General features: G+C 40.8%; 2 protein-coding genes across 3 annotated transcripts in view; one reads left to right on the top strand and one right to left on the bottom strand.

The window, feature by feature from the left end:
• Positions 1-26,508, bottom strand: part of LOC119413748 — an 880,117-nt gene that overhangs the window by 553,215 nt on the left and 300,394 nt on the right. The window lies entirely within an intron of this gene.
• Positions 4,773-26,508, top strand: part of nt5c2a (5'-nucleotidase, cytosolic IIa) — a 34,201-nt gene continuing 12,465 nt past the window's right edge. The window contains exons 1-14 of one of the 2 annotated variants that reach the window (XM_037680820.1): positions 4,773-4,873; positions 9,244-9,282; positions 15,742-15,815; positions 17,302-17,419; positions 17,757-17,852; positions 19,358-19,449; positions 20,264-20,321; positions 23,279-23,372; positions 23,464-23,517; positions 23,699-23,782; positions 23,933-23,974; positions 24,141-24,248; positions 24,903-24,969; positions 25,110-25,280. In XM_037680820.1, coding sequence (XP_037536748.1) covers positions 4,773-4,873; positions 9,244-9,282; positions 15,742-15,815; positions 17,302-17,419; positions 17,757-17,852; positions 19,358-19,449; positions 20,264-20,321; positions 23,279-23,372; positions 23,464-23,517; positions 23,699-23,782; positions 23,933-23,974; positions 24,141-24,248; positions 24,903-24,969; positions 25,110-25,280 — 1,198 coding nt within the window. The remainder of the gene's footprint in view (positions 4,874-9,243; positions 9,283-15,741; positions 15,816-17,301; positions 17,420-17,756; positions 17,853-19,357; positions 19,450-20,263; positions 20,322-23,278; positions 23,373-23,463; positions 23,518-23,698; positions 23,783-23,932; positions 23,975-24,140; positions 24,249-24,902; positions 24,970-25,109; positions 25,281-26,508) is intronic. The other variant, XM_037680827.1, reaches the window with a different exon arrangement.

Below are 26,508 nucleotides of genomic sequence, written 5' to 3'. Positions count from 1 at the left end.
TTCAGCTGTATTGAACACCAAATGTGGTTCTCATAAGCCACGTCACTGCCCACTGGTTGTTGTTTCAACAGTAATGGGGCGAGTGCACATTGTTCATTTTAAACCAGGATTTGTTGGCTCGCAAATGTGGCCTGCTTACCCACAAACTATAGGTTCCTCCAAGTTTCTTCCTCATCTGTGACCTAACTACGTGTAAGTGGGGAATAAAGGGAGAGATGGATAAATTAACCAGGAGAAACAATTCTTTTGTTAGTTTTAAAAATAAAATGAGTGTATTCTAAAAAGGAAACAAGTTTAAACTTGAGTTTTGTTTAATTAGCTGCTGGATGTGAGACACGTCAATTAAAATATTTTATTTGTATTAGAACATTAATTGAGTTAATGAATAATGAAGAGTTGTGACAGGCTAACCAAAGGTTTGGCTATTGGTTTTATGAAAAGGTTATTTAAATCCAGACCAAAAAAAAAAAGTTAAATATTTAAAACAATCCATTATCTTTTACCTGCTTCTTCCTTTTTGGGTCGCAGGGTTCTAAAAACAATCCATGAACAAGTTTGATGTGTGTTTGGGATCATTGTCCTCTTGGAACACAATTTATCAAGCTTTGCATTTGTCAAGCTAAAACACCACATGGATCCTACAGCACCATTTCTAAAAGATTTAGATGAATCCAACAAAGTTAAGGCAGGTCCCCTGGACGGATTCTAAAAAAAAAAAAAACTTGTTGAAACGTTTCATCTTTAATCCAAAAACTTCTTCAGTCTGAGGAGCTGCAACAAACTCAGTCTTATAAACAGAACCTTCTCAGAGTGGATCAACCAGTTTTGCTGCTGACAACCAAAACCAGCTGATCACATGCTCAAGAAGGACCATCAGCCTAACAATGGATCATTAGCACACTGATGGCTGTTTACTGTTCACAGAGGGCTGAGTGATACTAGCAATCACAGCATTGTAAGAGGGGGACAGTTGAACCCGGAGGCCTCCACCCCTGTTTAATGATGGACGATTTCTTTTCACAAAGATGGCCTCCTTTACTCCTCTCTCAAACCATCGTTCCTCTCTGTCCAGGATGTGAACATCTTCATCCTTGAAAGAGTGACCGCTGGCCTGGAGATGAGTGTAGACTGCAGAATCCTGGCCTGATGATGTTGATCTTCTGTGCTGGTCCATCCTTTTGGCCAGTGGCTGTTTAGTTTCCCCGATGTAAGACTGATCACAGCCCTCCCGACACTGAACAGCATACACAACATTACTCTGTTTGTGCCGGGGGACTGGATCTTTGGGATGAACCAGTCTTTACCGTAATGTATTTTGGGGTTTAAAAGCCACTGGGACGTTATGTTTAGAAAATAAACGTCTCAGTTTCTCTGATACTCCCTCAACATATGGAATGACCACTGGTCTGGGTCTGGGTTCCTCCTTTTCACCTGATGGCTGACTGGAGTCCTGTTTGGGTTTCTTCTCTGCTTTCAGGAAGGCCCAGTTAGGATATCCACATTGCTCTAGAGCAGACCTGGGCATTGTACGGCCCCAGGGCCACATGCGGCCCTTTGGTTGACTCTGACCGGCCCCCGTAAGGGGAATTACAAAATACACATGTAAACAAATGAAGTTAACCAAATCAGATATAGATCCTCTCTCAATAATGATGTCAGCTTTGCTTCACATCTCCACCTCAGACCTTCAACCTGACTTTAACATTTCCATTAAAGCCCAACAGAGACTAGACTTCTCTCACTAAACAAGAAAAAAGAACTGAAAAACACCAAATGAGATTTTTAGACTACAAATGTAGGCACGTAAAGAACCGGGACTCGAAATCACAGTTCAGTGACGATCACTATTATATGATGTTTCATAATATTTGGAGTACAAAGACAATATTGTGATATATTTACAAAGCTAAGAACTTTTTCCAGCAGTATATAAAACTCAAAATGAGTTTTGGTGTGAATGTGACTGAAAATGATCACTAATATAACGTCACAAATGGTAAAAATGTTAACAGTTTACCATTGCACTGGGAAATTTAATTGAATAAATGACATTTTTGTATGGAAACCTCGCTTTTTTCGTTGCTTAATCATAACAAATACTCTTACCAGCTTGTTAAAACAGTGCTATGTACTGCTTTTAATAATGAAATACTATTATTATGCAGTATTGAGTTAAGTTGAAATCAGGTCTCTCTTGTAAATGAGTCCTAGAGGCTCAATCGGATTTACCTGTCTAAATAAAGGTTGAATGAAAAAGTAATTTGTGCCAGCCCTCCACAATATTTGCTGTTTCTCATGTGGCCCCATGGAAAAAATAATTGCCCACCCCTGCTCTAGAGCCTGTTTTGTGTAGGATTTCTCCTTCTGCCTGGCTCCCGAGCTAGTGGGGATGCTGTCTGCTCTGTGATACAGAGTCCTGATGACTCCTAACTTGTGCTCCAAAGGGTGATGGGAGTCAAACTGCAGTTTGCTTTGTTTTTTGTTTTCTTGTTTTTTGAATGTCCAGAGGACCAGATTGAACTTTTTTGGATTTTTCTACCTGGATTATTGAGCATGTATCAGGGTAAGAGTACATTCGTCCAATTGTTCAAAATTTTTATTGAAAATGTTGTTCACACTCCAGAGAACACTGCAGCATAAATCTAAACAAGTTAAATCTGGTCCTCTGGACCAGATTTCTACCTGGATTATTGAGCATGCATCAGGACTGCAGCATAAACTACTTCCTCCTTTGCAGCAGGGGGCGGTATGCACCTATAAGGCAGTTCTGCAGTTTAGTTAGAATGGATCAACTGCACGAATGAATCGCTGTAAATGGCTCTTATTAATTATTATTGATTCAAGAAAGTAATTTAATATCTTTTTAATCAGTAGAGTCTACGATATATTTGTTAATTAGCCGCCATCACATAGAGTAGTCGAGGTATTGGGGGTCCACCGTCCCCTTAGTCGATCCAATCTAACTCTACTCTCTTTATTGCGCATGCGCTGCCCCCTAAAGCCTTCTTCAAGTAACGTCACAAGGTAGGCGGTGTTGTTTCTAGTCCTTGTTATTAAAGGATATAATGAAATATGTTTTACTTCAAATGAAATACAGACTTTAACTGTTTGTTTGTTTTAGTGTTGTTCTTGAGCGTGTCCTTAGTGTATGCTAACACGCTACCGGAGATCTTGCGCACCGACAGCTGCGGCTGTGAAGAAAGTGGCGCAAGAATAGAAACAACGGAACCTTCACTTCCTGCTGTCAGAGACTATAAAGTTACACTTTCAGTACAGAACCTGCTAACTTCACCTGAGACACATTCATGTTTATAACGTAGTATTTACGGAAATTTAACTGGGGGAAATCACTGGTTTCACACCGTGGTAGTTAGTTTTTCATGTTTGATAATCGATGGTTATGATGGATCGATAATAGAAAATGTCTGAAGAAATATTAAATGGTTCAGTGCAGCTGCTGCTGCCGAAAGTTGCAGCATAACTTCGTGTTAATATTAAAAAAAATAATAATTTGCACATCATGATGTACAGACTTGATACATAGTGTAAAAGTGTGAAGAACCAAGTCCAGACTCATGGTCACCATGGAAACCACAGAACTGTCTCTGTGTCGTTAATTGGGGTGGGGGGGGGAAGTTGTGGCAGGGATCATCCCAGGTCACCAAAACAATCCCATCAATATTTTTCCAGTGTGGATAGAACAAGGGCTGGCATGGTGGATCAGTAGGTAGAACTGCTGCCTCTCAGCGAGAAGGTTGCCTGATCAAATCCCAGCCGACGGCCTTTCTGGGCTTTTCATGTTATATCCATCCTTCTATTATCTTTACTCGTTTCTTCCTTTTGGATCAGTAAATATCCTTTCATCATCTCTGGTTACTCTAACAAGCCACTCTGAGGACACGAGAAGATTTTTAAACCGGTCTTTACTTGTACGAGTAGACGGTCACGAGGAAGCTTTCACAGATGTGCAAAAATTACATGCTTAGAGCAAGAAGTGCTTTATAATACATGATTATTATGAGACAGAGGCGAGGTCAAGACCACCTCGGCTTTCCAGCTTACAGACTCGGAGAAGGCCTTGGAGTTGATCAGGTGCACCTCCGTGCGCCTGCAGGCTCCTCTCTGAGCAGACAAAACAACTCTCTAACTCGCACACATTCATTTAACATTAGTGAGAAACATCCATGACCTTTACCTGCATTCCCCTGACACAGGTCACGGGGGTCACTGTGACATATCCAGCAGTCTCTGTGTGAGAGGTGGGGGACAACATGGACAGGTCGCAAGTCCATCACAGGGACACAGAGAGACAAAACAACAATTCAGTCATACAGGGACAGTTCAGAGTTACCAATCAGCCCAACATGCATGTTTTTGGTCTGTGGGAGGAAACTGGAGAACCCAGAGAAAACCCACGCATGCACGAAGAGAACATGCAAACTCCACCCAGAAAGGCTCCTGGCTGGGATTTGATCCAGCGACCTTCTTGCTGAGAGGCAATAGCTCTACCAACTGAGCCACTGTGCCACCCTTCAGTTAGGTTAAATATCAAAATGTATGACGGAGTGAGTTGAAGAAGCTCTAATCATCACTTATGGCCAGGAAAAGGCTCCTCTCTGAATAAATAGCTCATGTTGGCAAAGCTGCATCACCATCTACCTCTACAGATGGCTGCAGTACGTAACTACAGGATTGTATTACCTGGATAATTCTTACCAATTCTGGTTTCATACACACTTTTTTTCCTATAGAAACATTCTTAACGGTTAAAGATGACAACTTCATGGAGTGACCGTCTGCAGAATTGTGCTGACTTACCAGCCAACATGGACTGTGTGGCGATGAAGAAGTATCGGCGTGAAGCTCACCACAGGTATAACAACGCTTGTCCAAGTTGTGTCTTTCAGTTTCTTTCAGTTCATAGTTACAGTGGCCTGAAGCTATTTTACCTGGAGGTGGTAACAATAATTGACTAATCAGTTTTTTTTTAAGTGATGACAATTTCTCATTCAGATATTGGCCATTTTTATGTTATTTTTCCACCCAGTTTCCCCAACAAAGAGCCGTTATGCATGTGTGATAATTACCATTTACACATGATTGAACAATAAATTACATTAGATTTACGACTAAAGTTCAGTCATGTTTTATCCACCTAATGATTCACATCAGAGCTAAACAAGAAACATTAAACAAAAGCAATGGTGGATGGAGGTAGCTCTAAAGTTTTCTTTACTATACTGTATATTATTTTTTATATCTTTATACGTGTAAGAAAGCAAGTAGGTTCTGTTCAAATTTCTCTAGAGTTTAAACTCCTCAGGGATGTGTGAGTTTTATCTGGGTGCTCTATTCCCCCCCCCCCCCACACACACACACACACACACATTAGGAGATTCTAAATTGCCTTTAGGTGTACGTACATGACAGGAGACAGGTCCAGGGTCAAACTAGCCTCTTGCTCTTTGTGTGCTGGAGATCAGAACCAGCTCACCATGGCCCTGAACGAATGAAGCTGGTACAGAAATGGATAGTGGAAATGGATGGATGAATGTATTGATGATGACTTGGGGGAGGACAGGTTTCTGTCAGTGCTCTGAAGAGACCCACCAGTATTACTCCTGGCATCATGGAGTTTGACTTCAGGTAATCTGGTAGGGGTCCTGGGGACGTACCAGAGAGCGCAGCAGTGTCTCATGTTCAGATGGCTTACCCCTCCTGACAGCTTACAGCACCCTGGAAAGCCTTTCAAATAGACCACTCATGGCACACGTGTCTATGAACTGTATCTATTCATGTTGAGCTCTTTCTGTGTCCACTCAAGTCTGATCTTTCCCAGTCAAACATATGCAAGCAGCTTGCATTTTAACTCAGACTCGGTGCCGATTTGCCTGATCCTGAGGACAGATTACAACAGCTGTGGGACAGTTTTCTGCAGAAGAAGAACCACTGGCTGTATGACTGGGTTTGGCACCAAACTGCTGCTTGCATCCAGGCTCAGAGTGCTTACCCTACTGACATGGAGCCAGCAGTGTGTCCATATTGTTTTCATTGCAATTCCTTCATATGATCTTTCAACACTAACAGTTTAATTTTATTTTCACCACTCCGTCGGGGCGCTCATAACTTTTGTTGTCAGTGAGTGTAGATTATTACTGTCAGATTGCACCAGACTGATGTAGCATTAAAGATAAACAGTCATGAGTTCAGTGGTAATACTACATTTACCACTGCGCTCGTGCGTCGTGCGTCTCCGGAGGCGCGGTACACGCACGCCTTTACCTGGGATATTCCTCTCCAACGTCCGTTCCCTCAACAATAAAATGGACGAGATAGCGCTGCTGATGAGAAGGAACAGCGATTTTTCCTCCTCCTGTGTGCTGTGCTTCACGGAGACATGGCTCAACGAGCAGACCCCGGACTCCGCACTCCATCTCGAGGGTTTCCAGCTCCTCCGTGCTGACAGACAGCGGGAACTTTCCGGAGGAAAGAAGAAAGGCGGAGGAGTCTGTTTCTTTATCAACAACGCCTGGTGCTCCGACGTGACAGTGATCTCCCAGCACTGCTCTCCTCCTCTGGAATATCTCTTCATAAACTGCAAACCGTTCTACTCTCCACGTGAGTTCACTTCATTTATTCTGGCCGCTGTTTACATCCCACCGTGCGCGGACGTGCACGAGGCTGAGCGCGCGCTCGCAGACCAGGTTGCGAGTGCAGAACGGACTTTTCCGGACTCCCTTGTTATTATCCTTGGAGATTTTAACAAAGCAAACCTCAGGCATGAACTACCTAAATATAAACAGTTTATTAAATGCCCGACAAGAGAAGGAAACACGCTGGATCACTGTTACACCACAGTGAGCGGTGCTTATCGTGCTGTGCCTCGTGCTGTGCCTCGTGCTGCCCTGGGTCTCTCAGATCATGAGATGATTCACCTCATACCTGAATACAGACAGAGACTGAAGCTCTCAAAACCTGTGGTGAGGACATCCAAAAAGTGGACCAGTGAAGCTGTGGAGGAGCTACGCACGTGTTTGGACACCACAGACTGGGACCTGTTCAGGGCTTCTACAGACAGTCTAGACGAATACACAAACACCGTGACGTCATATATACATTTCTGTGAGGACAGCATCATCCCATCACGCTCCAGAGTCATTTTCAATAATGATAAACCCTGGTTCACATCCAAACTAAGACAGCTTCGTCAGCAGAAGGAGGCTGCTTTCAGAGAGGGGGGACAGAGACAACTACAGACGTGCGAAGTATGGATTTAGCAGGGAGGTGTCGAAGGCTAAATCCAGGTACAACACACGGCTGGAACAAAAATTCTCTGCAAACGACTCTGCCTCTGTCTGGAGGGGGCTGAAAGAGATAACTAACTACAAGCCCAGAGCACCTCATTCTACAGACAATCTCAAACTGGCAAACGATCTGAACGACTTCTATTCACGCTTTGAAGTCATGGACTCACATTCCTCCATCCTCCACACCAACCCCAGCCCAACTGATTTAACATCTTTGGACTGCCCCCGACAACCCCCTGCTATCTCTGTACAAGAGGATGAAGTAAGGAGGCTTTTTAAAAGGCTGAATACACCTAAGGCTGCAGGCCCAGACCTTGTGTCACCCTCCACGCCGAGACATTGTGCTGGAGAGTTGGCTCCGGTCTTCACAGGGATCTTCAACTCATCACTGGAGTCATGCCACGTCCCAGCCTGTTTCAAGTCCTCCATCATCGTCCCTGTCCCCAAGAAGCCACGTGTCACAGGACCAAATGACTACAGACCTGTAGCTCTCACGTCTTTAGTCATGAAAACCTTTGAACGCTTGGTTTCATCTCACCTCAAGTCCATCACCAGCCCCCTCCTGGACCCCCTGCAGTTTGCCTACAGGGCCAACAGGTCTGTAGATGATGCAATAAACCTGGCTCTTCACTTCATCCTGCAGCACCTGGACTCCCCAGGAACCTACGCCAGGATCCTGTTCGTGGACTTCAGCTCTGCATTTAACACCATCCTCCCTGCTCTGCTCCAAGACAAGCTCTCCCTGCTCCATGTACCTGACTCCACCTGCAGGTGGATCACAGACTTCCTGACAGACCGGAGTCAGTGCGTGCGGCTGGGGAGAGCTGTCTCGGACACTCGGACTGTAAGCACAGGATCTCCACAGGGCTGTGTGCTTTCCCCCCTGCTTTTCTCCCTGTACACCGACTGCTGCACCTCCAGCCATGACTCTGTGAAACTTATTAAGTTTGCAGATGACACCACCCTCATCGGGCTCATCTCGGACGGTGATGAGTCTGCATACAGGAGGGAGGTGGACCGGCTGGTGACCTGGTGCAGCAGCAACAACCTGGAACTCAACGCCCAGCCACAGCCCCTCTGCCCCCCCTCACCTGTAATGATACCCCCATCACCACTGCAAATTCTTATCGGTTCCTCGGCACCACCATCACCCAGGACCTCAAGTGGGAGCCGACCATCAGCTCCCTCATCAAGAAGGCCCAGCAGAGACTGTACTTCCTGCGACAGTTGAAGAAGGCCAAGCTGCCGGCCAAGCTGATGGTGCAGTTCTACACGGCCATCATCGAGTCCATCCTCAGCTCCTCCATCACGGTGTGGTACGCCGGGGCCACTGCCAGGGACAGACTCAGACTGCAGCGCGTTGTGCGCTCAGCTGAGAAGGTGATCGGCTGCAGCCTTCCATCCCTCCACGACCTGTACGTCTCCAGGACTGTGAGGCGAGCAGGTCGGGTCACAGCTGACCTTGCTCACCCTGCACACGGACTGTTTGAACCACTCCCCTCAGGCAGGAGGCTTCGGTCCATTCGGACCAGAACCTCCCACCATAAAAACAGTTTCTTCCCCTCTGCTGTTGGACTCCTGAACACTCATAATGCTACCTCATAACTTCTGCTTTGGTCACATTACACCTGTATTATAATTGAATACTCCATCTGTACTGTTTTCTAAGCTTTTTTATTGTTTTCTATTGTATGGGTGTACACATGTTTATGTTATGTTTTTAATTTTACTTTATTTGTGGGTGTACACAGGTCTTATGTCTTATGTAATGTTCTCATTTTTACTTCATTTTTACTTTATTTTTACTTTATTTTACTTTATTACTATTCGCACCTTATGTCGAAGCAAATTCCTAGTTTGTGAACATCGTTCATTGACATGGCAATAATAAACTGATTCTGATTCTGATTCTTCTACATTATTTTCTATTACAAAGCTTTCCAAAGGATTTGGCCCAACACCATCCTGCAATGAGGTATGAAATTCTTTTGTTGTTGAAACAAACTGCAACTGACTTAATTGACATTTTTATTTTAACAATCATGGCGTGACTTTATTCTTCATAAAGCTTTCATTAAACTACATCCATAGAAATCTAACTATCAGTTGATGCTCCATGTCAGTTGACAGTTTTTTTTCTTGTTCTTGTATTTATCCTAATCTCGTTTCATTGTTGTTAATCTAATTTCACTCATCTGAATAGAATCCAGAGTGTAAAACGAGAAGAGTCACAGGTTATATGTCGGTGTTGTTGTGTAATCTGTGTTTTTGCATTGATCAGCAGTTCATACAAAAAGAAAAAAGGGAAGGATGACCAGCTGCAGCAGACTTGTCAAATTTTGATTTTTGGTGTTAAGTTTGCTCTGCGGTTTTTAGAAACAACAAATGTTTAACAAAGAAGATGAGATCAAACAAAATGGACACTACTGAATTTTATTTTCCTCATTAATATGGAAATATTTTCAGGCTCATTTATCAAACAACTGGGCCAAGATGGTGTAGGGGCAGGGCAGCCAACTCGGGACCCAAAGGTCCTGGGTTCAATCCCTGGTCATTGCACATCTTGTGGTGTCTTTGAGCATGACACCTAATCCTGAATTGCTCCCTGGGTGCTTCAAGTAAGTATCTCTGCAGACAAATACGGAAGGCGTATCTGGAGGGCCACATCTGATTGGACGATAAAAAACAAGGTGTTTGTGTTAATCACAGACATATTATGTCTATGGTGTTAACCGGTTCGACATTAGTGGCGTCTCCACAACTTCTTTTTCCGCCTCTATTAACTCAGAACTTCCAGTTACATTTCAAAACAAGAGCGACATAAATGGTAGTGGGGAGGGCTAAAACAAAATCCATTTTGGTTGTTGAAAAATGTGAAAATAGTTACAATCGATTCATAAAGAAAGAAAAATAAAGTAACCAAAATAATAATGATACTTAAACTGGCCTTGGGACAAAGGATGTTTCCTTTAACTTCACATTTTCTTGTTCAACCTTTAAACCAGTCACTGTAGACGAGTGATTGTCAGTTTCTGTAAGATTTCTGCAACTGGAGCAGATATTTCTGTTTACTGGTTAACTTCCTCAGCTGTCTCACATTTTAAGGGTCAGTCCTACTCCATGTTTCAGCTCCTTTCATAGATCAGATCTCATAGTAGAACTTCTAAAGAGCAAGTTATGTTTTTAACTTTTGTTTTGGGTCATTATCTCATTACAGGACTCATGATCTTTAATTGAGACCAGACTTCTTAACAAATGGGAGCAGGTTTCTCTTCAGATGTTTCATATTTCATTGTTTCCAGACCACACACAAGGCAACCTGTGTCAGGTGCAGCCTACAACCCAAGGACTAAAGAAAATCTTCTTGTGTTTGACAGCAGATATAACACTGTTTCTTAGAAAACTTTCAGTTTTATAAAACAGTTGATGTAACTTACCTAAAGAGCAGCTAATACAGCTAGTATCCAGTAAAAGCAAGGATGTTATCAATAAACGCTTATCAAATATAGTTATCCAATCAGTGCTTGCCCTTTACAAACACCTATTCTCCAGAAACGCCCACTTCACGTCTGCAGAGGACCCCTTCTCGGGCGCCTAAATAGCTGCCCACTGCTCCACCTGCGTGTATCTCAGGTGCGATGGGTTAAATGCAGAGAGCCCATTTTGTCTTTGTATGAGAACATACAATGATGACAACACATAGCACTTTATTATATTATTATTAACTGTGCTATTTAATTTGTTTCCATTTTGTTCATTGAAAATTATTTAGGTAATTAAATTGTAAAAAAAAAAAATAATAAAATCAGGAAAATGTTCTGTTCCTTAAACTGTAAAATGTCTCAAATTAATTATCACATTTTAAGACAATTTTATTTGTTGATTTTGTTAGTTTGCCTGCTTATAAAAAAAGTGATGGGTCTCTCCTTTTTATAACAGTTTAATTTTAATGGAGAAAGACACAGTATCAATAAAATAAAATAAAGCAAAACTTACAAGAAGAAAGATCACGAGGAGACATGAGGAACAGAGCATGAACAGCTGTGGGAAGCACAATGCACAGACGACAAGGAAACACAAAGACGCAGAACTTAAAGGGACTCTAACAAGACAAAATGACAACTCCTGAGGTGACTGGGATTGGGAGCAGGTGAAGCAAGGAGCTGGAACATGAAGGAAAAATCACTGGGGTGTTAGGATTTGTGGTCGGAGCGAACCCAGAGTGCAGAACAGGGACTCAACTCGGCAGATATACAAAAATAGGTTTTAATGATAAATGAAAAGTACAAAATAAACAAGCTGACGGGGCAGCAAAACTTACATAAACAAGGAGGGAGGCACGGGGAACTCAGGAGACACGGGGAACTCGAGGAACCAGGAAGACAAAGAGAGACTCAGGAGACTCAAGGAAGTGTACCCAACGAAGACGACCCGACAAAGGACAAGACAGAATAGGGTGACTTAAATACAAGGAGAAGACGAGACATGATAGCAAACAGCTGGGACGAGACACAGGTGGCAACAATGGAAACTAATGAGGAGCACGAGGGAAACAGACACACCGGGCCACAGAAAACTAACATCCTTACATGGGGAAGGCAGGAAGCACACAAGAATCTCAAGAATGAACAGAGTACAGACAGATTCTCACACAATCAGTAAAGTCAAATCAATCTTAGATGATCCTTATCATCATGAAGATAAAACACACCACTCAAAAGAAACAGTTCCTTCCAATCCACCTTCTCTGTCACCACAGGCAAGACCACAGAGCCGTCAAAGGGTGTCAGAGACAAGGTATTATATTTCAATCAATCAATTAATCAATATAACTTTATTGTCCATAACATGGGCAGCACAGTGGCGCAACTGGTAGAGCTGCTGCCTCTCAGCGAACAGGTCCCTGGTTCAAACCCCGGTCCAGGGGCCTTCTGGGTGGAGTTTGCATGTTCTCTCCGTGCATACGTGGGTTTTCTCCGGGTACTCCGGTTTCCTCCCACAGACCAAAAACATGCATGTTAGGCTGATTGGTAACTCTAAATTGTCCCTAGGTGTGAGTGAGAGAGTGAATGGTTGTTTGTCTCGTTTGTCTCTATGTGTCCCTGTGATGGACTTGCGACCCGTCCAGGGTGTACCCCGCCCCTCGCACAGTGATTGCTGGACATGGGCACCAGCGACCCCCGTGACCCAAAATGGAATAAGCGGGTAAAGAAAATGGATGGATGGATGGATGGATGGATGTCCATAACATTTCATGGGATGGAGATTTATCTTTAACACCTGGCTCATACATACAAAACAACACAAGTTTAAAATGGTATGGTATAAAGTTTATTCATTTTAAAAATACAAAACAGTTTCATAACTATATAAAAAATACAAGAGATTTAAAATGAAAGGCAGCAGAAAGAAGAAAAAATCTTATTGCATCTGCCCCTTTTTTCAAACAATTAGTTCAATCATAATAATCTTCAAGTAACAGAACAAAATGAATAACTCTTTCTAATTTTTTCTAATTCTAATACAAAAACACACTAAGCTACTTCATATATACATTTTTAACAATTCAGCTTTGATCTTTTTCTTAAATGTACACATTGACTTGGCATTTTTAAAATGCCACAAAACTTTAAAAAGCTTTGCTTACCCAATAAAACCAATTCTAAAATACATGATACATGAAAATCATACAAACATCCCAGCAGACAACGGTTTGTCATGTGAGGCTACGTTTAAATAGAACCCTATTAAAGACACTCACAGCAGAGGGAACAAATGACTTTTTGTACCCATTTTTTTTTACCAGAGGAACCAGCAGTCTTCTAGTAGATGGTACCAACCTGAATAATGGTTGCAGTGGATGAGTTGGGTCATTGTAAACCTGGATTGCCTTTTTTTTTATAGAGCATGACTGTATAAGTCTGTAGGTTGTATTTGTTGATGACCAATGATTTTACTACCTAGTCTGACCACCCGGGACAACTTGTTCCAGTCTCCGGCTAGGAAGTTCCCATACATGAGACAATATTAAAGGCAATAACACTTTCCACCAGTGACTGTACACCTATTGCAAGGTATTTTTGCTAACATTAGCATTCCTTAGCTTATATAGAAGGTGGAGACGCTGTCTAGCTTTTTTGTAAATACAATCAGTGTTGGACTGAAGGGTCAACTTTTTATCTATTATTGTTCCGAGGCATTTAATTTCAGGAAAATGAGTTTATGATTTGGCCTGGAATGGGCCTTCAATGGACCATCAACAATGTGACAGTTGTTGGTTTTGTATGAAATGAAATGAAAAATGACCTTCAGTCATCTGTCATTCCATGCACTATCTTGTCTCATGGGTGAGGATGATGATGAAAAAGATGTGAGATCAGCCCGCAACTACACAGAAGGAGCTTGTTAAAGATCTGAAGGTAGTTTGGGCACCATGAACACCATTGGTAAGTCTAATGAGTTGTATCTTGAAGCCACTGAAAGATTCCTGTGCTCCAGAAGGCACATGTCCAGGCTTAGATTTGCCAGAAAACATCTCAACGTCTTTGATTCAATGAAAAGATTAGTAGAAACTCCTGTGGTCAGAAAAATGGAGGTATTTGACATCATTGCCACCTGCTATAATTGTAGGAAGAGAAAAACCAAGTGTGATACAAAGGACACCATTACCACGATGATGCATGTACAGTAGGTGGAAACATTATGTTTAGGGCTGTTTTTTTATCTAGGGGTATAAAACAGTTTTACCACATTAATGGGACAATGGACAAGACCATGTGCCATAAAATCTTAAATGAGAACATTCTTCCCTCAGGCAGAACACTGAAAATGGGTTGTGAATGGGTCAGTCCAGCATGTCAATGACCCAAAACGTACCATGGGGAACAAAAGAGTAGCTAAAGGCTGGTTTATACGTCGCAAGAAGTACGACATCTGATCTCGCTGATGTGGTTGTTAGATGTTCTCTTTCACATGGACATTTTATATACATTTATATTCATAGAAATTGTGGGCAAGACGTAAGCCCTCCCACCGCAGCACACTTCATGTGCAAACTAAAACAACACAGCAACAGCACATTTGGCAGAGTGGAGCTTTAACTTGGTTGATGATAAAGAAATTAGAGGAGGAAGATCTGGTATTTCTGTTAATAACCAAGAAGAAGTGCTATTTTTATATTTGTTCTGAGGAGAACACCGTTTCCGACAGACTGCGTGAATGTGTCCCTGTGCTGCCCAGCCGTGGTGTTCCCCCTCCCAGTTAGTACAACTACTACGTCTGTCTCTGTGCTGTCTGCTTTGTGCACAAAAGTTGTGCAATCTTCCAAAAGTTCCTTGTCTCTCTTCCATCCATCCATCCATTATCTTTTACCCGCTTCTTCCATTTTGGGTCACGGGGGCCCATGTCCAGCAATCACGGTGTGAGGGGCAGGGTACACCCTGGACATGTCTCCAGTCCATCACAGGGACACATAGAGACAAACAACCATTCACTCTCACTCACACCTAGGGACAATTTAGAGTTACCAATCAGTCTAACATGCATGTTTTTGGTCTGTGGGAGGAAACTGGAGTACCCGGAGAAAACCCACGCATGCACGGAGAGAACATGCAAACTCCACCCAGAAAGGCACCCGGACCGGGATTTGAACCAGGGACCTGCTCGCTGAGAGGCAGCAGCTCTACCAGCTGTGCCACCACGCTGCCCCTTGACTCTCTTTACAAGTTTTATTCAACTATCTTTCAAAGTTTTGCTGGAACAAAACCGTCTGCATTTGTAATAGTCTCAGACACCTGTAGCTGAGCAGAGCAGTTGAAAGAAACGGGAGCAGTTTAGTTCAGTCACTTTTTCCAATAAACACACCCATGAAGTTATGTCCAATCATGCAATACCTGCAAGATGATACTTTTGACCAGGGGTTGTGCACAACAAAAGTCGTTCTTGGAGGTGGTGTGAAATCAAAAACACACCATTTTCATCATGGAACCACATCAGCAAGGAACAACTTTGGCACTTCTGATGAAGTATAAATCAGCCTTAAAGAAGAAGCACATCAAGGTTATGGAGTGGCCTACCCAGTCTACAGATGCTAATCCTGTGGAAAATCTGTTGAGGGAGATGAAGCCAAGAGTTGAGAATACCAGGCAAAAGACCTAAAGGACTTCAAGAGATTCTGAAAAGAGGAGTGGACCACATTTCTTCCTGAGATGTATGCAAACCTGGTGACTGGCTTTGCTTTGGAGATTAAATAGTTGTTTTACTCAACATGATATGCCAGCTATTTCAATTTTACTTGATCAATTCCTAAAAGGAAGTTGTAGCATGTTGTTCATTTCACGCTTCACCCTTAGTTAGAAGGGTGCTGTTAGGGATCAATGGATTTTTATTTTACCTGTTGTTGTGCATTGATTTTTATGTGTTTTTCTTCTTTTAGAGTGTTTGTCAATCGAAGCCTGGCCATGGAGAAAATTAAGTGCTTTGGATTTGACATGGATTATACTCTTGCTGGTAAGTTAGTGATTTACAATGATTTGCTGTCATCCATGATGAACTAAAAGAGAAGACAAAGTTTCATACTTTTAGATTTGGGAAAAATACATAAATAAATAAATTGAAATAGGATACGTTATCAATCTTTTCTACGTTTTTACTCTTACTTGATCTTTTATTCCCATATGATTTTTTTTTGTTTTGTTTATTTGAATTGAATTATTTCAATAGTATATTTTTTGTATTGTCAGTGCTCTACAGGCCTCATATCTGACAGGACTTTTCTCAATAAATCCAGCTTCCTTCGATCTGTAGGAGTTTTGACCTAAACAGTTACTCATGTAAAAAAAAAAAAACCTCAACAATGTGCCAGTGTCAGCTGTTAATTACAGTTTCAACACCTCCATGTGAGGCGTTAAGGTAAACAGGTTTCTCTTAAGTGCAAAAGTTGACTGTATCCATTTACACTTAAATTCATACTAACGTCGTTATTTCACGTGATTTAAAATTCAGCTGCCTGCATCATTACAAAAACACCCTCATTTCACCTCCACTGCTTTCTGTTATATTCAGAGTTCTATTTAAAATCCAGCTGTACACATTCAAGGCCATCCACAAACTCACCCCTCCTTGTCTGTCCGATCTCCTGCACATCGTCACCCTTCCTGCTCTCTCTGTTCTTCCTGTTCGATCCACCTTACAATCCCCTTTGCCAGCGTTTCCACCCCGCTCAATTCGGGAGCTCTCTTCCTCCAGACATCTGCAATATTGCAAAATTGACTCTCTTCTTTCCTTCAAATCACAACAGGATTCACAACAACTCATCAGTTTAAGTTAGCCTTCTCACTTTAATTTCCTGGCAATTTACCTTCATTTTATTTTAGTTTTAATCTGTGCTTTTATTTTGTGATTTTGTACTGCATTGTTTTATTATTATTATTATTATTGTTGTTGTTTCATTTATTTATAATTGGATCTTTCAAAATACATGGAAGATTATTTGATGAAAGCTGATTTAGCTTGATAGCTTTAGTTAAGTAATGTTATGTCAACTCTGGCATAAATTACAAATTAATTGTTTCATTGTTAGAGATGCCTACTTGTTTGAATGTTTTGTTGTTTTAATGATGCTACAAACTACACATCTGTTTTGTTGAAACACATCTTTTTTTTTTACAACTATTTTCATTAAAGGGGTGGTTAGATCAGTCGTCCTCCAATGCAAGAGCTGGGGGTTCGATTCCACCAGCAGTTAAATGTTGAAGGGTCCCTGAGCAAGACACTGAATCCCTCATTGCCTCCCATGTGTGTCCCATCGGTGTGTGGATGCGATCTAAAGAACTGATTATTCTTTGTATAGATCTAGTAGAGTGCTGCATGAATGGGTAAACGAGGCACAGATTGTTGTAAAGAGCTTTGAGTGTCTTGATCAGATGGAAAGGAGCTGTACAAGTACAGTCCATTTACCATTAAAGTGCTGTTTGGTGTCTCCTTTTCTGCATAGTGTATAAATCTCCTGAGTATGAGTCATTGGGCTTTGACCTGACAGTGGAGCGTCTGGTGTCCATTGGATATCCACAAGAGTTGCTGAACTTTGTTTATGATCCCTCCTTCCCCACCAGGTAACTTCTTAATGTTCTACTTTTGAAAACCAACTCTGTTTGCAGTTATAATTAAAGATGTATTTTTATTTCATATGCATCAAAATACAAGTTGATACCAAATTGTTTTTTGTCCAGTGGTGATTTGAAAGGATTTTCATTCATTCATTCTCATCTTCAGCAACAAGTTGTGGTCATATTTTAGCAAATGTAAACCAAAACTTGTACTTTCCTCTGAAGCAAAAGTAGCCCCAGCAATTTTGTTTGACACCATTTTTAAATTTTCTAAAGCTCACAAAATAGAAGTGATTCTGTGCTTGTGTTACCATCTTGACTAATCCATGCTCATTTTTTCCAGGGGTCTGGTGTTTGACACAACGTACGGGAACCTGCTCAAAGTGGATGCCTATGGAAACATTCTTGTGTGTGTCCACGGGTTCAATTTCTTGAGGGGGTGAGGTTCACACAACCCTGCTATGCAGTACAGAAGTCTGGTATCTTCCAGAGCATCTTTTTACAAACAAAACATCATCCAGCTATCAAGAATATACCAAGTGCAGCTAAAACAGATGAGAGAAACACAAACTAAATTGTCCACATTTGGATTTTAACTTGCTATTTAGGAAAGCAAAATTAGAGAATGACAACTATTATTATTATTATTATTCATGAAACATTAATGGAAATGCACTTCAAGTTCTTTTGTTTTATTACACTTCACTTAGAGCGAAAATACATTTTACTTGATGTGTATAAGCAGAAGTCAGGGAGCTTAGACTGGGAGCTATGACTTTCTGTAGTTGAGATCCAGTCTAACAGCTGTTAATGCATTTTGTCCTGGACCAAACTGATGGTCAGAATTTGTACGTTTGTTGTTTATTTGTAATAATTTGTGTTTTAAGTATTGAAGGCTATCTTTTTTTAATTCATGGTTGATTTACTTACTGATACTTGTTAGTCAGTTTACTCCATATTTTTCTTTCACCCTTGCTCCTGACCCCCCCCCCCCCCACACCCACACACACACACACACACAATCACACAATTTCACCTTTCCAAGTTGTCTCATCTTCAGGTGTTTGTAGCTCACCAGAGTTATCTTTATAATCCAGCTTCTTCTATGTCTCCCTCAGTGGAGCATCATGTATACTAGTTATACTGTCTTCATCTTCCTAGTGTCTCCTCCGTGCTACCAGTGTTTGTTTCAATTTTCACGCGTAAGAGAAGCAGAGCGCTACTTCCGTAGCATCTTAGCTAGCGCGTCTCGATCGCGCACCGCTGGCTTAGCGCTATGTCAATGTTTGAACAATGTAGTTTCCAAACTATTTACATTAAAACTGAAAAAGACAGGCTCAAACTGGTGAAAATCAGCAGAGCGTTTCAGAGGGTCAGTCTGATTTAAAACAGTATAGCGTTTGCTGCCTCATCAGCACTTTTTTTTAATTCCTTTAATAAAATAGTTATTTTTACCTGAGTTCTTTGACTCCTGCTTGCATTCAACTACCACTGATAATTGTTCATGTTATTATTGATATGCAAAAAGGATGTATATGCATTTGTATTGTAAACAACAAACATGGGTTACTTTAAATAAAAAGTATTAAACAGTCTGAATGTAAAATTTCTAAATAACTTTGTAACTTTTCTTGCAGCAGCAGTTTCACAAAAAATCCATGCAAGAATGTGAATCAAGAGTGGCAAGATTTACACATCTTTGCTAAGCTCCTGTTCAAAATGTATATTGGCTTAAAAAAAAGCTACACAGCACAGTTATTTTTTTTTTCTTAGTTATTATCCAGTCTTATAACTCGTGATTTGTTAATTGTGTTGCAGCCTAATTTTTACCAAAGAGAGAAACAATGCAATGTAAATCATCACAACAGCAGAAGCTAACTTTATGATGCAAAAATATAAAACAATAGAATTTAAATTTGTCTTATTATTGTTATTCATAAACAGACCTGAGATCAGAGAGATGTACCCTAACAAATTTATTCAACGTGGAGACACAGAACGCTTCTACATCCTAAATACACTCTTCAACTTACCTGGTGAGTAAAACTATTCACACAAAAAGTTTCACTGTCTAATTCAAGTTGGACACAGAATATGTTGTACAGCTGTGGTTACCAAACAGAATGAGGATCCCACTGTGAGACATAAACACATAGTTGGGTTCTTAGATCTTTAAAATCAAAGATTTGGTTTAACAATTTTTTCCTACATTTTCACAGTAGTTGTGCAAGAGATAAAAACTACAGTTGTAAATAGGTAAAAATAGTCATTTTGTTCTTGTTCGTCAGTATTGCACATGTTAATGTTTCTACCTCAAAAAAAGCTTTGAATTACTCAAGTATCAGTTTGCAACTTACTCTACATTTAGGGATAGGAACTTTCTGATCTGGTTTTTCCAAATCTCCACCTGCCAGCACCTTCTCAAACTCACTAATTCTATGTAGGAAAAGAGTAACAAAAAACAGACGACAAAATAATGGTCAGGTCTGCTAACTCTGACTGACTGGGTCACACAGACAGGTATGAACTTTTTTACACAAACACTGGCATCAGCTTGAATTCTTGACCCAGGCAAAATGAGCTTGTACGCAGCTGGTTCTTCTTTCCTGGCAGCTTGTGACTTTTCTCCCAGTAACTGTGTGAATAATGGCAGGAATGGGAAAGAAAATAGGACAAAGAAAAGATTCATTTGTCAAATGCCAGTTGACCTATCCACAAGCCTGCCATGATAAACTAGAGTTTGCAGATAAGGATGCTCATGTAATTTGGGTTTTTATTGTTGATCTGATGCTGCAATCTAGACCCATTCATGTTTTCATTACTATTATTATGTTGTTTGCATTCCCATAGAAACCTATCTTTATGCTTGCCTGGTGGATTTCTTCAGTAACTGTTCCAGATACTCAAGGTACATCATATTTATTATTACCTAACATATTAACTTAGTCTCTCATGAAGTGTCATTGTTCTAATTATAGTCATGGACAAAAGTCCACCTGCTTTCCTTTCCATCTTAGAGTACTAAAGGCCCTCACATACTTAGGCGTACTTCACTCTGCTGAGGTCCGTACATACTCAAGGCGGACTCAATGTGGACTCGACACCAACCACTCTGTGCAGTCGCAAGGATGCACAGTGCGACTGCCGCTCTCTGTGCAGCATTGACAGGTGTGCGGTGGCTGCCCTGGTGGTGAAGAAACAGGGCTAAGCGCCCAACTAGCTCATCAAACTTGCTAGAATCCATTTGAAAATATTCAAAAGGTTTCTCGCTGTCCATCATCTTCATGTCTTTCACCAGTGTATTAAATTCCCCTTCTACATCCCTGGTCTGGTTTAATGGCCTTTTCTTTTGCTTTTTTTCCAAGAGGCAAGTGATCTCTTCCTCCTCGTCCGTTGACGCCATGACTGACATTGTGAGAAATTAAAGAATTTGTCATGAGAGAATAGGGGCCGAGGTGGGGTAGAGGCTGGGCAGCCAACTCGGGACCTAATAGCCCCACATATCGTGGTGTCTCTGAGCAAGACACCCAATCCCCAATTTCTTCCCGGGTGCCTACATAGCTGCCCACTGCTCCACCTGGGTGCATCTTAGTGTGATGGGTTAAATGCAGAGAACTAATTTCACCGTATGGAAACGTCCAATGATGACAACACATAGCACTTTATTTATTAACAGCATATAAACACAGAACACCACTGCCACTGCTCCTGAGCCTCCCTGCCTCTACCCAGGGCTGCCAGCAGCTCTCGTTTTTTTTGTCACGAGTCGGATCCGCAACGCGACCTGTCAATCAATCAAGTAGGCGTGTCAGCAAATGACCAATCGGCAACCTCAATTTGTCCCAAAGGTAAACGCCCCTTATTTGCAGGGCTGGGCTGCAGCCCATCAGGGTGTGCGCTCGAGTATGAAGTCTCAACCGTCTGGGGACAGTACGCACGGAGTCCGCGCGGCACGGAGTACACACAGTACTCCCGAGTATGTAGGGGCCTTAAAGGTTGAGGATAAAATGAACACGGTCTGTTTATAATCGAACGTCAAGTGACTTAAAACAAACAACAGATTTCACCATGCCATTTCTTTTATTAAATAAATAAATTAATCTAACACAGAAAGCTGTGTGTGAAAACTAAGTCCACCAATGATTCAGAAGCGTGTAGACCCACTTTTAGCAGCAGTACTTTGAACTAGTCATTTTTATACTTTTTTGGTCTTTTGCATTGTTGTGGAGCGGTTTCGACCTGCACCTTTTTACACATTTTTCTAGGTTCCACCAAATCATTTCAATCAGGTTGAGGTGTGAACTTTGGACCAACTCTTTTCTATTTTAAGCATTCTGTTTTAGATTTGCTGCTGTATTTTGGATTGTACTGTTGGATAATTCATTTTCAGCCAATTGTTAGCTGAGGAACAGATGGCCTCACATTTTGCTCTACAATACTTTGGTCTACAGAGGAGTTTGTGATTACCTCAGTGACTGAAGGGTGCACAGGTCCTGTGGCTCTAAAACAAGCCCAAATCATCACCCCTCCACCACTGTGCCCTACAGTGTGTTTGAGGGGTTTGTGCTGATTTGCTGTGTCTGGTTTTCTCCAAACACTGTGACATGCAAAACATTATTTTTGTCTCATCTGTCCAAAGGACATTGTTAGAATGATGGACTCCTAATGGTTTGGAAACAACCTTTAACCCTTTCTAGAATGATGGACAGCAACAGTTGCTTCTCTGAGACCATGATTCTCTCTTTGACATTGTGTTAACACACATCTGTATGCTCCAGAGCAACAAGCTGCCAAAACTCCTGCCTTTATAGGGGTGCTCACACTGATGAGGTTAATATGTCAGCAGCACCTGGTCTATACTTTACTCAAATCCTTTGGAAGAAACAAGGAAGGATTTAGTTTTTCATACACCTTTTTAGGGGTGCATCGATAAATCGGCCCCGATTTCCTTAATTTTGGGTGGTCGGTGATCGGCCGATACTTGCACGAGAAACCGATTTTACAGATTTTTTGTAGTTTTAACAATTGTCTAAACTTAATTTATATTTCAGAGCACTACCTCATGGCCAGTTAAAACAAGTTTGTATTGTTTCTAGGATATTGTTCAAGGGTATGTTTTTCAGTAAAATAATGTTGTAAAATTGTCTCAGCAGGTCAGACTTTTTAGAGATCGTGCTCGGCCAGAAAACTGCAATCAGTGCACCCCTACACCATTTTTTACTTAAAAAGGGACATATTTGAATTTGTTGTGCGGTTTTGTTCATAAGGTTATATTTTTATAAAATAGACTCTAGTAAAGACCAGAATATTTTGTTATATCCATCCATCTATTTTCTTTATCCACTTCTTCTTTTCTGGGTCACTAGTGTCCATGTCCAGCAGGCACTGTGCAAGAGGCGGGGGACACCCTGGATAGGTCTATAGTCCATCACAGGGACACATAGAGACAAACGAGACAAACAACCATTCACTCACTCTCTCTCTCTCTCTCTCTCTCTCTCTCTCTCTCTCTCTCTCTCTCTCTCTCTCTCTCTCTCTCTCTCTCTCTCTCTCTCTCTCTCTCTCTCTCTTTCACCTAGGGATAATTCAGAGTTACCATTCAGCCTAACATGTACAGTATGTGCTGTATGTGCTGATATGTAATACTCTAGAAGTGAAAAAGATGAACTTCTTCCCCATGACTGCATGGACCTATCTACTTATGAGCTAATAATTTTGTTCAACCTTGCATTAGCTTTTTAGGAACTTGTCTAACGCACCTTTTCATTTGGTGGCAAAAACATTTTGTGGATAAAAGTGAGTCTTTTTTCAATATCAGCTTGCTGATGTCACTAATGTTATAATTATTTTATCTACCGTATGTAGTTGTGAGACCGGCTTCAAAAATGGTGACCTTTTCATGTCATACAAGAGCATGTTCCAAGATGTGCGAGATGCTGTGGACTGGGTTCACTTCAAGGTAGAAAAAACAACAACACTGTTTTGAATACAGCTGCTTTAATTTTCATTTATTTCACATCCTTCAGCCTCTTTTCATTGTGTTTTCACAGGGTTCCTTAAAGGAAAAGACAGTGGAAAACCTGGAAAAGTATGTGGTTAAAGATGTAAGTGAAGCAGAATATTGGGCTCTACTGTTACATAAGTAAAGCTACATAATCAGACTTTGACTTTATATTTGAGGTGATGTTATAAATCATTATGCAGTCATGAACCAATATATTTTACTCTACTGTTGGCTTGTGTTTTCATTTTTCTGTTTTATTGACTGTTGTTTCTCTCGTCAAGGCAAAGCTCCCTCTTCTCCTCAGTCGCATGAATGAAGTTAGCAAAGTTTTTATGGCCACAAACAGTGATTATAAATACACTGAGGTACCATTAAACTTTTTCAAACTCCTCACAGCAAACCAGTACCTACCTTTAATGTGTGTGTTTCTATCTGTCTGTTGGTGGATTGACATTTATATTTTGTGTATGTACATTTCTTTTGGTTCATAAAATGATCTCCCTGTGTTTTTGCAGAAAATAATGACTTACCTGTTTGACTTTCCTCATGGTCCAAAGGTAAGACTGAAATCTTAATCAAGCTTGTCAGTAACCTGCATAGATTGAAATTTAACAAATTAAGTATGACTGAGTAATGCCAAATACTCAACAGGTAGTATTTTATGGTTATACTATACTGTATTTGTAAAGTTAAGTAATGATAGTCTGTGTGCACAACCTGCAGCTGGGCACACCCCATCGACCCTGGCAGTCTTACTTTGACCTGATTCTTGTGGATGCTCGCAAGCCTGTGTTTTTTGGAGAGGGAACGGTACTGCGGCAAGTTGACACTGTAAGTGTGTGCTAAACAGAACTTAACAATTATTTAGAAATTTATTTTTTGGGTCACAGAAATTGTGATATTTATACGTGAGAAAAATTCCAAACATGCCTAGAATGTTTTGTGGCTTTGAAACATTTGTTGATGATTATATAATGAACTTTATAGTCCTCCTAGTTTAAATGCAGAAATGATCCTTTTCAGTTTGTAGCCATCTTGAAAAAGTTTGTTGTATGGAAACAGAACAAATATTTTCATAATTTTCGTGTTTTCTAAGTTGTGGTAGCTTCTGCTACCAATTTCTGATTTGCATTTGGAATGTGATTTAACATTTATGTATTTGTCTGGAGAGAGAAAATAATAAACTTTACCAAAACTGGCAAGAAGTTTGTTTGGCCATTTGCCACCTTTAAAGGCTTGTCTTTTTATACACTTGAACCCACAGAGTTGATTCACTCACATTTTGTAAAAACAGACCATTCCAATATAAACATTACCCCGAAAGATCTAATGTTTTAGATCTCTACATAAATGAAACAGACAAAACTCTACTGATTGTTTTGGGAACATCTGGGAAAAGAAAATTATGGGAAAATACTGTAGAAATGTCTAATAATAACACAAAAATGGCTTGTATACCATTCTGATTATGTCTGTTACTTTTAGACAACAGGCCGGCTGAAGATTGGCACGTACACTGGACCTCTCCAGCATGGTATTGTTTACTCTGGAGGTAACTAATAAACTTATTTTTTCTTTGTGCCCAGAGAAATGTCATACAAGACCTACATCTCTTCTTTTTTAAAAAGTGAATAGTTCAAATAAAATCTTTAAATTATTATTATTTTTTTTTTTTTATTGTTACTGGTCCAGGTTCCTCAGACATTGTCTGTGACTTGCTGGGTGCTAAAGGAAAAGACATCATCTACATTGGCGACCACATTTTTGGTGACATTCTAAAATCTAAGAAGCGTCAGGGCTGGAGGACTTTCCTGGTCATACCTGAACTGGCCCAGGAGCTGCATGTCTGGACTGACAAGAGCTGTGAGATGGCCTTCACCAACACGTACACACAGCACCAGTAAAATGTTATTTAAATACGTACAGTCAGGACCAGGGCTTAATATGTGCCGGATCCTGTCGGCACGAGACCCGGGAACTCTCATATTTTGACAGGGTGTGTTCCAGTAACTGTTTGCTTGGATCCAGTAACTCAAATCTCCGCTCCTAAAAGTCCAAAGTCATTGCGCATTTTTATTTAAAAACTCAAAAGTAAAATTAAAACAGCACAACTAAATTGCAAATCAGTTTGACTGTTTAAGTGGGTTATTAATAAAATTTTGATTATTTATTAAAAATACAACGAGAAAAATGTTTGATGTGTATTATTCACATCACATATAATAAAACAACAGTGCTAATTTGTCAAAATAACAGCAATCAAAATTTCTGAAAAGACAGTCCAATTTACTTTCAATTACAAAATGAATAGATAAATGGATTGTCCTTAGTTGGACAACTGAGAATTGAAGCACCTGAAGTCAGTGGCAATCAAGACTGGAGCAGGAGCAACAACATGCAGGACTAAATTCAGTGAAGAAGAGTTTGGGCTCAGAACCATGAAGTGTGGGGAGTGTGTGTGTGTGTGTGTGTGTGTGTGTGTGGGGGGGGGGGGGGCGTTAGGATGCTTGACAGAAGTGGAGCTGCTCTATTCACACACGAGGAGAGAGCTGTTGTTGTTGCTCTAGAATAGTAATTTAATCAAGTGTTTACAAATGTAGGTAAATGTAGATGTTTAACAACTCGTTAAAATACACCAGAATGCAGGAAATCACATCTACTTTATTCAAAATTTTCTGGGGGAGGACCCACAGACCCTGCTGACCCGTCTGCTATTTGCGTACCAGCATCAATCGGTTTACAAGTTAAGCCCTGGTCATGACTATAAACTATTAGAACCCCATTTAAATGGTCCCTTCTATAGAGCTTCAGCTTCTTACGTCAGAATCACCTGATATAAATTTATTCCTCATGTTGAACGAGAGTGTCTTTAATGTTGACTGATTCCTGTTAAAAGTGGGAAAGGTTCCCCCAAAATCTGCAAAATATTGGTTTCGTGGCACAGATCATCATGAAACATATTGTTTTCAAAGAAAAATAAACTAAACTAGTTTCAGTAGGTATGTCACTAATACTAATTAATTCATTTAGCGAGGTTTGAACAGATTGGTTCTGTTAGCACTGATGGCTGATGAGGTTTAACATCAAGCTG

This window comes from Nematolebias whitei, chromosome 1 (genome assembly GCF_014905685.2).
Source record: "Nematolebias whitei isolate Nwh7 chromosome 1, NemWhi1, whole genome shotgun sequence".
NCBI classification, from domain to species: Eukaryota; Metazoa; Chordata; class Actinopteri; order Cyprinodontiformes; family Rivulidae; genus Nematolebias; species Nematolebias whitei.
Note: the sequence above shows the minus strand (reverse complement) of the source record. Positions and strands in the feature narration are given on the sequence as shown.